Source organism: Hyperolius riggenbachi, chromosome 6 (genome assembly GCF_040937935.1).
Source record: "Hyperolius riggenbachi isolate aHypRig1 chromosome 6, aHypRig1.pri, whole genome shotgun sequence".
Classification (NCBI taxonomy): domain Eukaryota; kingdom Metazoa; phylum Chordata; class Amphibia; order Anura; family Hyperoliidae; genus Hyperolius; species Hyperolius riggenbachi.
This window is the reverse complement of record NC_090651.1, coordinates 366,927,183-366,940,879: the sequence shown is the minus strand read 5'-3', so window position 1 is coordinate 366,940,879 and position 13,697 is coordinate 366,927,183. Positions and strand designations below refer to the sequence as shown.

General features: G+C 42.9%; 1 protein-coding gene across 1 annotated transcript in view; it reads left to right on the top strand.

Moving 5' to 3' along the window:
• Positions 1 to 13,697, top strand: part of NPHS1 (NPHS1 adhesion molecule, nephrin) — a 104,285-nt gene that overhangs the window by 12,756 nt on the left and 77,832 nt on the right. Inside the window, exons 3-4 of the mRNA XM_068241848.1 lie at positions 1,745 to 1,942; positions 5,184 to 5,306. Coding sequence (XP_068097949.1) covers positions 1,745 to 1,942; positions 5,184 to 5,306 — 321 coding nt within the window. The remainder of the gene's footprint in view (positions 1 to 1,744; positions 1,943 to 5,183; positions 5,307 to 13,697) is intronic.

The following is a 13,697-nucleotide window of genomic DNA, read 5'->3' as shown; positions in this document are numbered from 1 at the left end:
AGGAACTCATGTTTTCAGGTTGGTTGTATGTCAGAAAAGTTAAGCTAGACCTTCCTGCTGTCTTTTCAGTGCATAATAATATCACAGTGGCAGGGCCGGAGCTACCATAGAAAAAATGGGCAATTGCGCCAGGGCCCCAGAGCCTGTAGGGGCCCCCACGGTGTCCCTCCCCCACCTTAACTGTTGCTCCCCAGGGACTCTGTAGAGTCTGTTAAGTTGGGAGGTGATTGGGGGAGGGTCACCAGCTAATTTTGCCCTAGGGCCCAATTTTTACTTGAACCGACCCTGCACAGTGGAAGGGTGGGTGGGGTGGGGTAGGAAATATTTTTAGAAACACAATGTGCATAAGATTAGTAGTGGGTACAGCTGTACCAGAGCTAAGAATATTTATTGGTTACTAGCTGATGACCTGGCGTGCCCGGGTATGTATTTGGCTCATTGCCTGATGTTGGCTCTGCCCACTTTTTCTAACCCTAACACACAATTACTCAATGACCAAGTTTGTGAGCTTTGTGGACTTTGGCATCAATAATTTGCACTGAAATGAAACAAATCTGATTGGCTGTTTGTGGCTCCACCCCCTTTTCTGAATTTGAACCCCAGTCACCCAATGATCAACTGTACCAGGTTTGAGGCTTGTGCCATTAAGGGCCGGTTCACACGGACGCTTGGCGGCGTCTACCGTCAAGCGTTCGGGACCCATCGGCTAAACTCTCCCATTCAAGTGAATAGGAGCGTTTAGCATTGCGCGGTTACCGTCGATTACCGTCGATTGCATAAACGCGGCGTTCTGATCCCGATTTAACGCATCGTTTCGGCCGTCCCTAGAAGCCGCATGCAACATCTAGGGACGGCTAGCCGGCGCGTCTTCATGTCCCCTTGCGGGGACGAGAAACGCCGATCGCGACGATCTCTGTACCGCCGCCACCGAACGGGACGTCACAGGACGACGCGACTTCCTGGCCGCCCCAATGCCGCCTGCCGTCCGTGTGAACCGGCCCTAACAGTGCAAGAATGGCAGCAATGTAAATATTCCCCTTGAAAATAAATAGGTGAATTTTGATTGGCCTTTGTAGCCTCCATTCACTTTTCTGAATATTAATCACAGTCACCCAGTAACCAACTGTGCAAAGTTTGAGAACCCTACCATTAGCAGTGTAAGAATGGCTGCAGTTTACATTTTCCCAGTGAAATTTGTATGTCTCCACCCACTTTTTGGTTATGGGGATAAAAAGTATCCTATATGTTATTCCAGGTAATGCATAGCTCCCAACTGTCCCTCTTTTGGAGGGAAAGTCCCTCTGTCCCTCCTCATTTGTTACTCTTTCAGGACTTTGTCCCTCTTTCTATGTAAATATATATATTTCTCTAGTAAAAAAAAAGTGTTTGATTGACTCTAAACTTTATTCCCATCCTTTAAATTGATATATTACTAATTGTAAAAGGTTACTACGAAGGAAAATGAATCAGGACAGAAAGGACCAGTGTGGTTTGAATTAAAAAGCAACATATTTTTCTTATGAAATATTTATGGTATGCGTGACTAGGGGCGTGGCTAGGGTGTGATCAGGCGTGTGGCAGGGGCGTGGCTTAAGTGTTCTTGTTTCTCATCTTAATAAAGTTGGGAGGTATGGGTAATGTACTATTTACATTTATAATAGTGAGATAACAATAGATTGTTGTAGCTTACACTCTACACATCAGGAAACAGCTGCAGTGATGTAACTGTTCTTATGCTCCGCAGGTGTCTGGTCCCAGCAGCAGGTGTTCCGGGTTCAGCCTGACAATGTTACGGTGGTCCGGGGAGACGCCAAGGTCCTTCTCTGCGAGGTGGAACGCGTGTCGGGCATAGTGCAGTGGGTGAAAGATGGCCTCCTCCTAGGGCCGGACCCCCGGATCCCAGGCTTTCCCCGCTACAGTATGATCGGAGACCACCAGAAAGGTGAGGATTCAAAGCTAACCGGAAGACTGGCAATTAGATCTCATTATACAGCATTTCCACGTACAATCCCTATGTGCCTCCCTATACATACATACAGTATATTAAATCCAATCAAGCAAGGAGTGGTAAATCTGAGAGTAAGGACCTGGAGGACGCCTACTTATGATGTCATATCCTCCTCCCTCAGCTGGTCACATCCTGTGGGAGTTTCCCACACTTCACAGCCCCCAACTTGTAGGAGTGGCCACTAATCTACATACACCCCCCCCCCCCCCCCTTACACAGCTGAAATCTTACACCACACTAATGTTCCCCTCCAATACACTTTAATTCACCCCTCTTGTAAGTTTAGGCCTCTTTTCCACAGATGGTTGATAGGCAGTGACATGTCTGTCAAACTCTCAGGGCCCGTTTCCACTTGTGACGCCGTGCGTCTGCGAGACTCGCGGCGTCACTTCCTGGTGTGCGGATACACAGACGAATCCCATCGGCCGTGCCATACATGGCTATGGCATTCGCAGCCTCCTGCACCATTTTGGATGACAATGTCGGGTGAATTGCTAGCACAAGCGATTTGGCCGGCGGCGCCATTCTACCCTATGGCAGAGTTTCCCCGTGTGATTTGCCTGCGGGGAAACTCTGCGGATTCGGCAGGGAATCCTTGCCAGTGGAAACGGGCCCTTAGAACTGCTTGCTGCTGCCTGGTAACTGCTCACTGCTGCCTGACAACTGCTTGCTGAGCACACAGTTGCCGTGCGTTGCGCTGCTGATCTCATTATAGTGAATGGGATCAGAGATTCGCTTTGCCAAAAATGCATTGATAGCGCATCGCACTGCTGCACAGCACGCATAGTACGCATAGTATGGACGTCAGAAGTGCTCTCTATGCACATCTAATGTTCTTGCTTATTGCACACTATACGCGCTGCCGAAATGCGCACCTCAGTGCGTATAGTGTGAACGAGGCCCATAGGGTGCATACACACAGGCAATTGTGATACACTGATACATTTTACACTTCCATGTTGCAGGAGGGCCAATAGATTTTTAATTCTATGAACAGATTGTGTAGGTATTAGCTGCCTTACTACATGGAGACTTATGCTGGGAATACACGGTTCGTTTTTGCCTTCGTTTAAACCTTCGATTCGTTCGGTAAACGAATCGAGTGTTGAAAACGTATGTGAAAATAGTCATAATCTCATTATAGTTTCGATTAATAGACCCCAAAAACGAACGACTAGTGATCGAACATGTTTGATATTATCTCTCTTTATCCATCTAATCGAGCCATTGGTAGGCTTGATGGCTGTTCAGATCGATTATATATTCGTTTATGCTAGCCCGTCCCTGTAAAAAGGGATTTTCGTTTCGTTTCTTTGCAGCCTTCGATCATTGGGAAAACGAAACCATCAGAATCGAAAAAAAAAACGAAACCGTGGCTGGTGATATTAACCGTATGATCGATTATTTCGGGATCGAAAAGGACAAAAGGCACAATCGAAACGAAGGTTTAAACGAAGGCAAAAACGAACCGTGTATTCCCAGCATTAGATGCTTTCCTTGCATTGAAAGACATACATAGCTACAATTACTAGGTAATGCCTAATGATGCTGATCCAGGGATTTTATCTGATTGCCATCTGGAGTGGGGAAGGAATTTTTTTCCTTTTTGGGGCTAATTGGACCATGCCTTGTAAGGGTTTTTCGCCTTCCTCTGGATCAACAGGGGTATGTGAGGGAGCAGGCTGGTGTTGTACTTTGTTCTCTGGTTGAACTCGATGGACGGATGTCTTTTTTCAACCCAAATAACTATGTAAGGGCTGGTGCACACCGAGCGGCTTTTTGGGCGTTTTCAGATCCGCTTGCGGCTGCGGATCTGCTTGGTCAATGTATCTCAATGGGGTGGTGCACACCAGAGCGGGAGGCATTTTGCAGAAACGAAAAATGCCTGGGTGAGGCATTTTTTGGATTTCGGATGCGTTTCTGCCCCAATGTTAAGTATAGGAAAAACGCAAACCGCTCTGAAAAACGCCTGTTCAGAGCGGTTTTGCAGGCGGTTTTGTTACAGAAGCTGTTCAGTAACAGCTTTACTGTAACAATATATGAAATCTACTATACTGAAAACCGCAGCAGCAATCCGCAAAACGCTAGCAAAACGCCTCATAAAAAAAAAAAAGCGTTTAAAAATCTGCTAGCGTTTTGCGGATCTGCTTGCGGTTTTTGGTGTGCACCAGCCCTTACTATGTAAAATTGACCAATAATTGTCCAATATAAATTGGATGTGTGTACCAGGTTTTAGCAGCAAGATGATGTGAACACCTTGAATTTTAACCCTTCCTGAACCTCTAAAACCACTCAAATGTTTTTAGATGTTGTTTTTATGCTGTTTGAATGCTTTAGACCCTAGCACTATACAAATGCTAAATAATAATAATATATGAAATTTACAAATAAAGTGGACCTGAACTATTTGCACAGGACAGAAGGAAACATAGAGAAATACACCTTCTATGTATTTAGTGAGTTCAGCCTGTCTAATTCCCTCTCATCTGAGACTAATCACAAGTGTAATTTGATCTTTCAGCTGTGCCAACCGGCTGCTTCGGCAGCTCTGCTAATATGTAAACACAGGATATTAACCCTATGTCTGCTTCCATCAAAGCAGGAAATAGACACACTGCAGAGTTATTACAGGATTTTGTATCAGCTGCAACAAAGAAATGTTTTTCTTTAAAGGTTATTATGCTGTTGCTTGTCTTTTAGAGCAGAGAGGAAATTCTGAGTTCTGGCCCGCTTGTAAGCAAATTCCTGAGCATTCCTTGTGCCTCCTCCCACGATACACACATGCATTAGCGCTGACAGCCCGTATAAGTTAGTGAGTTACTTTCACATCCAATGTTTTTTCTACTCTCAGGAAAAAAAAATTAAAATCTCGCAGCTGTTTGCCTTGTTCCGCACGGCCGCCCGAGTTTTTAATTAAAATGCATAATTAGCGTCTGAGAACGCATGTGGACAAACACCCATGATCACGCATGGAAAACACGCACGGAAAATATATATATATGCGGGCGAACGCTGTTTATAGCGCGAGCGAGGTCTTGGAGAAGCAACATGCTATTACTTTGTTAACCCCGTTTAATTTGCTTGTATAATAACGGATTAGGCTAAGAATATTCACGCATATGTTCCACATTAATTATCCAGGTCTTAATGAGGCTTGTGTGTATAATTGCTGCAGGAGAGTACAACCTACGCATAGAAAATAGCGATCTGTCGGACGATGCGCAGTACCACTGCCAGGCGGGGAAGTCGGAGGTCAGCACTGGCATCATATCCATTACCGCTCTTCTCAATGTCTTGAGTAAGTATGGCAGCTCACATGACGGCCTTCTGTCATCCTCCTGTTTGTATAATCATTACCCAGTTCAGTACTATTGACCAGAGCAATTTTCATTCGCCAATAACTTTATCACTGCTTATCACAACAAAATGATCTATATCTTGTTTTTTTTCGCCACCAAATAGTCTTTCTTTGGGCGGGGCATTTTGCTAAGAATTATTTTATTCTAAATGCATTTTAACGGGAAAAATAAGAAAAACATATGGACGTTTTCAGCCATTATAGTTTTAAAATAATACATGTTACTGTAATGAAAACCCCATATTTTATTTGCCCATTTGTCCCAGTCATTACACCGTTTAAATTATGTCCCTATCACAATGTATGGCAACAATATTTTATTTGGAAATAAAGTTGTGATTTTTCAGTTTTCCGTCCATCACTAAATACAAGCCCTTGTTTGCAAAAATAAGTCCCTAAGGTAACTATTGAGGTATTTTAGGTATTCTTTTCAATGTCACTTTTTTTTTTTGTTTTAGAAAAGTTTTATTTTGTTATCTATGAGAGGGGCGGTACGTGGTTAATTTAACAGGAATTTTATGTATTTTATATAATGGGATGTGTGTAGGTGTAATTTTACTATTTGGCCACTAGATGTTCCCCCCACTTTATACCAGTGTACTGCATATACACGTTACAGGAAGTAATGCATGTACGCTTTACTTTCACTTATGTCAATGACCACTGGCATCTCATTGATGCCGCTGATCAATGGTCACAGGAACTGTCTAGTCCATCTCCTCATGTCAGATTCTCAGTATTTCCTTTATTCATTATAAAAAATATTCCCTGGAAGGGATCTAGATAAAGGTGGCAGCCAGCTACCCTATTGGTTTGCACGCTATTTTGGCAGTTGGACTGAGCAACTGCAGTTCAGTGAAAGCTTTGTAAATTAACCACTTCACCACTGAGGGGTTTTACCCCCTGAGCACCAGAGCAATTTTCACCTTTCAGCGCTCCTTCCATTCATTCGTCTATAACTTTATCATTACTTATCACAATGAAATGAACTATATCTTATTTTTTCCGCCACCAATTAGGCTTTCTTTAGGTGGGACATTATGCCAAGAATTATTTTATTCTAAATGTGTTTTAATGGGAAAATAGGAAAAATGTGGGAAAAAAATTAATTATTTTTCAGTTTTCGGCCATTATAGTTTTTAAATAATGCATGCTACTGTAATTAAAACCCATGAAATGTATTTGCCCTTTTGTCCCGGTTATAAAACCATTTAAATTATGTCCCTATCACAATGTTTGGCGCCAATATTTTATTTGGAAATAAAGGTGCATTTTTTTCAGTTTTGCGTCCATCCCTAATTACAAGCCCATAGTTTATAAAGTAACAGTGTTATACCCTCTTGACATAAATATTTAAAAAGTTCAGTCCCTAAGGTAACTATTTATGTATTTTTTTTAATTGTAAATTTTTTAATTTTTTTTTAATTACAAAAAAAAAAAAAATGGGGAGTGTGGGAGGTAATGAGTTAATTTTATGTGTAAAAGTCATTTATTTGTATGTGAAAAATGTGTAGGGTGTAGTTTACTATTTGGCCACAAGATGGCCACAGTAACTTTTTGTTTTAATGCGACCTCCAAGCTTCCTTCCGGAAGCTTGGAGGAAGTATAAGGAGGCTGGACACGTGAGTTTTTTCTCACAATGATCGCGCTGCCCATAGGAGAGCAGCTGATCATTGCGGGGCTTAGATCAACGAACGGGAATGGATTTTCCCGTTCATTGATCTCTGGGCGAGCGGGCGGCGGCGTGTTTACTAGCTGCGGGCGGCGTGTTTACGAGCGGGAGCGCAGGCAGCGTCGGGAACGCGGAAAGTACGTGTTTCTCCGTCCCTGGTTGTTAAAGGATGGAAAAAGGGGCGGAGAAATACGTACGCGCGGGGGTAAAGTGGTTAAAGGACCACTATTGTGAAAAATTTAAAAAAGTAAAATGCATGTAAACACGTATGAATAAGAAGTATGTTTCTTGCAGAGTAAAATGAGCTATAGATGACTTTTCTCCTATGTTGCTGTCACTTGCAATAGTTAGTTGAAATCTGACAGAACTAACAGATTTTTGACTAGTCCATCTCTTCATGGATGGATCCTCAGTATTTAATTTATTCTTTACAAAATCACTCCCTGAAAAGGATCTATAGAAAGATGCTTCCCCTCCCCCCACCTCTTTGCACACTAATCTGGCAGTTAGACTGAGCAACTGCCTTTCACTAAATGCTTTTGAAAATAAAGAAAACCTTAACAATACCCCATGAGGAGATGAGCTAGTCCAAAATACTTGTCAGATTTCTAATACTAAGACTGCAACATAGGAGAAAGTAGTTTACCGCACATTTTTTACCATGGGATTAATTTACTTTTTGTGCTTTCATGTATTTTACACAATTTTTCACAATGGTTGTCCTTTAATGGGAACCAGAGACGAAGCACCCTTGTGTATTTTACCATATATATCAGTGGGGACATTAGAGAAAACACTTACCCTGCTCTCTGTTTCAACCTCACTGCATTCAGTCTGGCTTTGCAGGGAATAATTATAGCTGAGTCATTATAGCAGAGCCACAAAAGGGCAGGTTTGGGCTTGAAAAGACACCAGAGAAGACAGACTCAGCTATAATCTGAGTGCTCAGTAGGGGATTCTTATCAGAGGTGATAACAGTCAGATTAAACAGAGAACAATGAAACAAAGAGCAGATTAGGTGTTTACTGTCATGTTCCCACTGATTTATAAGGTAAAATACAAGAGGGTGCTTCATCTCTGGTTCTCTTTAAGAAATAACTGAATATCCCCCGTCAGGAGATGGACTAGGCCAAACCTGACAGATCTCTAAAATTTTCCACAATCTACTGTAAGGGCCCTTTTCCACCAGAGCGTTTGCGATTGCTGAATCGCAAAACCGCAAACCGCTAGTGATTTTAAAATCGCTACGGTTTGCTTTTTAACATAGGAATCGCGGTAGGTAATTTCCACTACCGCGATTCGGTTTTTACTAAAACGCGATCGCGCCGCGGAGCGATTATTGCCGCCATTTTGCTATGCAGTGCATAGCAAAACCGCGATCGCAAATGTCGGGGGAAAAAAGGAGTTTTGCTGAATAGCAATCACTAGCGTTTAGCACTAACGCTAGCTATTGCTAGTGGAAAAGGGCCCTAAAGGTGGCTATTAACATTACAATCCTGTGTTGCTGATCGACCATTTCTGATTGCCATGGAAATCGATTGGTCCTGCTGGTTAAAAGCTTAATTCCCACTAACCGACCCAATCAGATTGATGGGATCTATCCAAAAAATGGATAATTTCCATTAATCTTATAGAATTTGTTAGCAGGAATTTGGCCGTTAATCAGCACTACTGATCATTTGTGATCAATAACCTCGGCGATCTGAAACAGTCGATGAGCTGCGGGATTGTATCAGTAATGACTTACTGTAAGTGACAGCGACATAGAGAAAAGAGTCATATTGAATTTTACTCCGGGAGAGATGTACATTTATATATTTACACGACCCGCCGATACGAACTGCATGGATTCTGTTTCCATGGGATCAAGTACAACTTTTTTTTTAAATTGAATTTGTAGTTTTTGAGAAAATAGATTAAAAAAAAATTAAAGAAAAAATAGCTTTTAAACTTGCATAAACAGGTACAGAGGGCAGAGGTGACACAGATGGGGGACACTGGAGGCACAGGGGGGCACAGAGGAGATACAGGGGACATGTAATGCTGGGGGGTCATACTTTCTGACTATCCAGCGCAACAAGTCTAAGAGCTGGATAATGGCAGAGGCTACATAGGTTGCCCAGAGCAACTGCAGCTCTGGGCTTTCCCGATATCGCTACAAATAAGATGCAATGGCAGCGCAGTGCGATGTTGTGCTGCCTTAGCTCGCACTGTGCTGCCTTAGCGATAGCAAACATTCAGACAGGTACAAGACAGGACTATAGATTGGAGCGTAACTAGTAGCAACCGCAGCTCACAGTCATGTCCACAGAAGCAGAGCAAGCAGGTTAACAACCAGTCACCAGCAAGCATCCACCCAGGCAAGACTACAGGATAGAACGTAACTAATAGCAACTGCAGCCTATAGTTACGTTCCCAGAAATTAGAGTAGCAGGAATACTACCAGTCACCAACGTGGTGATGGCAGAATCCAAGCTATCAGGATAGTGGACATCACTGATCCACCGTGGATGCAGCGAACGTCCATCAAGCATGGAACTAGGCAATACACAATAATAAGAAAAATAACAAACAGCTCAACTAGCGGATAAATATATATTAGCAAGTCATATATATTTATCAAGAACTAGCTAAAGCACAAGTAATAAGGTCGCATAGAAGTACAATAACATAACTATACAGAGTAACAAGGTGCCCAGTAGATCAGCGTACTGACCACTATGACGGGCGGGGTATGAAATGGGAGGCAGACTTTTATGCTGGCATCAGCCAATGGACGCAGGTATGCAAATCTCCACACAGCTGAATGGTAATCACTCAATCCTGAGCTGGCTTGATTACCATTTGCTAGCTGGCTGTGAATGCAAAGGACTCCCATAAGAAATACATGCAGTACTATGTAACAACATGCATGTAGGAAATCCAGGGCTATCTGGCCGCAGCTCAGCTGCAACAAGCAATTGGTTGAATGATGTCAGCATCCTGAGCAGCCCAGAACTGCAGAGCGATTGCAAATGACAATGAGACCCATTGCAAATGCACAACCAAATGCAAGCAGACAAGCCAGAACTGTCCGTTTGCAGCTCCACTGCAACGGACAGAATACGCTATAGGGGGGCTCCTTACAGAACAGACATGGCACGATGTACAGATTCAGGTTAAGAATGAACCTACAGTCCCTATCTCATTCGTTAACCGGGGACTACCTGTATACTTAACGGAACACTATTAAACCAAATGTTCTAAAATGACAACATACAAATAATGTAGCTGTGTTAACATTTTCCTACTTTTCATGTTAAATATCAGAGGCAAAAGCTTTAATTCATTGTGTAGGATTTAGCTCTATTGGGACAAATCATTCTCAAAGGTGAGTCTGTGCTTTGTGAGGTATGTAACACAAGCAGTGCTGTTCTTTGCATGTGAAACTACAGAGTTCTATGAAAAGCCTCTGGTGTCAGGTTTCACACACAATTATAAAAATTAAAAACAAGTTAAAGGACACAGGCAGCTTCTGAGAGCTTACTCACACACAGGATTAACAGATGCAGTGTGAGGGAATCCCCCCTCCCCTCATGATTAAATAATCTGTAATTGGCGTCAGTATGGGTATGTATGAATTTGGTCTGTAGTCTTGACTCCATCTTGTAACAACCGTCTCTCCTGCTCAACCCCACATCAGTACAAGTGTGTGAGTTTTTAGTGGGCACAGCAGGGGATAGCTACACCCCACTCCATGAGAAACTAATGAGTAGATGGGGATAAGCACTTAGTGTTCATATGTATTGACAAAGCTCACACAGGAATACTCACAACAGCGAGTCTCCATTGTGTCTTACTAATAGACTCTCTTATAAGAGAAACAGTTGTGTGAATAGTTTTGGAAACTCTCCAGGCCCTGTAATGGGATGCTGCGTCAGTAGCTCCTCCGGAGTCGTCAGGAGCTGGCGGAGCAGTCATGTGTCCACCTCCTGTGCTGAAATTGGCGATTTCACGAGATTTATCTCACCTCTGAACAGCATTATCCTTCAGAGACCTCCCTCTTTCTGCACATTCCTCACTCTCCTGCCTTCCTGAGTAAATGATTATACAGACTGGGCGTCGCTCCAGTTATTGCCCTACACACTAATGCTTTCATGTCAAGCCCCAGCTCAGAAAAGATGTATTTAAAGGAAAATCTGAAGTAAGAGGGATATGAAGGCTGCCATATTTATACAATACCAGTTGCCTGGCAACCCTGCTGGTCTATTTGGCTGCAGTAGTGTCTGAATTACACCAGAAACAAGCATACAGCTAATCTTGTCTGATCTGACAAGAACGTCAGAAGAAACCATAAACAACAAGAACCTGATTTATAATTCATAACACAGTACTATGCTGATTAGGGGACTAAAACTTTTAATTAATAGCATAAAAGCAATCTTAAAATGCTGCCAGAAAGTCCAAATGTCTGACCATTAATGCTCAGGATATTGGTACATATATAAAGCAGAGGAATGACCCTGAAATGCCTACAGCATCATGGATGGAAACATATAGTAACACTATCCCTCACCAAAAATCTGACATGTTTCACTTCCTAAATGGAAGCTTTTTCAAGGGAAATAGTGCTAAGTGCAAGAGTGCAAAAGTGCTAAGGTGCAAAAGTACATTATATACAATAAATCAGAACATTGGTAAAGTGTATAGGCTATTAGTAGCAGCTAAAGGTGGCCATACACTGGTCGATTTGCCATCAGATTCGACCAACAGATAGATCCCTCTCTGATCGAATCTGATCAGAGAGGGATCGTATGGCTGCCTTTACTGCAAACAGATTGTGAACCGATTTCAGCCTGAAACCGTTCACAATCTGTGGTGGTGCTGCCGCCGCTCCCCCGCCCCGCATACATTACCTGCTCCGCCGGCGTGAGTCCCCCGGTCACCGCTGCTCCGTCTCCGGTCTGGTCTCCGGCATGCTTCACTTCTTCCTGCCCGGCAGGAAGTTTAAACAGTAGAGGGCGCTCTACTGTTTAAATTTCCTGCCGGGCAGGAAGAAGTGAAGCATGCCAAAGACCAGACCAGACCAGAGCCGAGACAGAGCAGCGGTGACAGCGGGACTCGCGCCGGCGGAACAGGTAATGTATTGCCGCTGTATTGCGTCGGTCGTCGGGCATTCGAACGCCGCTATCGACGCACTCCCGACCCGCCAGCACTCGAAAAAATCTTCCGCACTGATGGATCGACGGGAGTCGACGGGAACGATGGATTTCGGACGGAAATCCATCGTTCTGTCAGTGGTGTGCGCGGAAATTTCACAGCCGTTTCGTGATCGAAACGGCTGTATATCGGCGGGAAAATCATTAGGTGTATGGGCCCCTTAATATAGCTAGGCATCTGACAGAAATCTATCTGATGGTCGAATCTGCTGCATATCTATAAGTGTATGGCCACCTTAACATTCCTCTCAGTTTATAATGAATGTCAGTCTCTAGTCGGCAGAGCAGGATCATCCACCAGGCAACCTAGGTAGCTGCTTGGGGCCTAGAGTGTTTCAAGGGGCCCACCAGCTACCTTCTCTGACCTCTGTCCACTTCAGCTTACCAAAAAATCCACATGGGGGTCCCAAATCTACTACCTTGCCTAGGACCACATTACATATTAATCTATCTCTGCTAGTAGGGAGGCGGGGCTTAAGACTTACTAGGGGGTGGGGGGAGTGAACAGACACTAGAGACTTCTATGGTGGAGACAAAGATCTAAAAATTGGTGCACAAGGTATTTCACTTTTTTATTGTGCAAAAACTACCATAGTTTTACATAACTTTTTATGTTTAATTAAAGTTTCAAATAATATTATTATTATTTTATGTATATAGCGCCAACATCTTCCGTAGGGCTGTGCAAAGTACAAAAAAAAAAATAGGGGAGAGCATAGATAGATACATGAGAAGTTCAAAACTCTGTACACCCAGGAGAATCCAGCAACACAAAGGCAGGCATAGTTAATGTCAACTCTGCTGCAGATGGATTGGAAACAATGATAAATTATCGATTTATTGGCCATTGTTAGATTGGGCATACTGATAGATTTCAATTGGTCTTATGTATGGACCTACAGAAAACTGTGTGGTACAAAACCACGGTTGGATGCACCATTTTACATGTGTGTCCTGCGTGTTGGCCCATTCAACCATTTATCTCTGATCGGGAAATCAATCGGAATGGCCAATAATAAAAAAAAATCTGCCCATGTATAGTCTAGCCCATCTCCTCATGGATGATTTTCTGGTATTTTGTTGTTTTCAAATATATGAAAGGCAGTTGCTCAGACCAATTGCCAAAATAGTGTGGATGTGAGTAGGGAGGCTGGCCAGAATCTTGGTATAGAGCCTTTTCCAGGGAGTGCTTTTGTAAAGAATAAAGGTAATCCCCCATGAAGAGATGGACTAGTCCAAAATCTGTCAGATACAGTATGTCAGCATTTTACTACCTGCTATAGCCACAGGAACATACAGTATAAGAAAACTAAATTACAGAGCATTTTACGCTGGGAGAAATTGTACAATGTTTTTGTATGTATTTTATAAATACAATAAATAAATAAATACATTTTCCATTTTTTTTACTATAGTGGTCCTAGAAACTTGTGCTACAGTAACAATAGAATGCTAAACTAC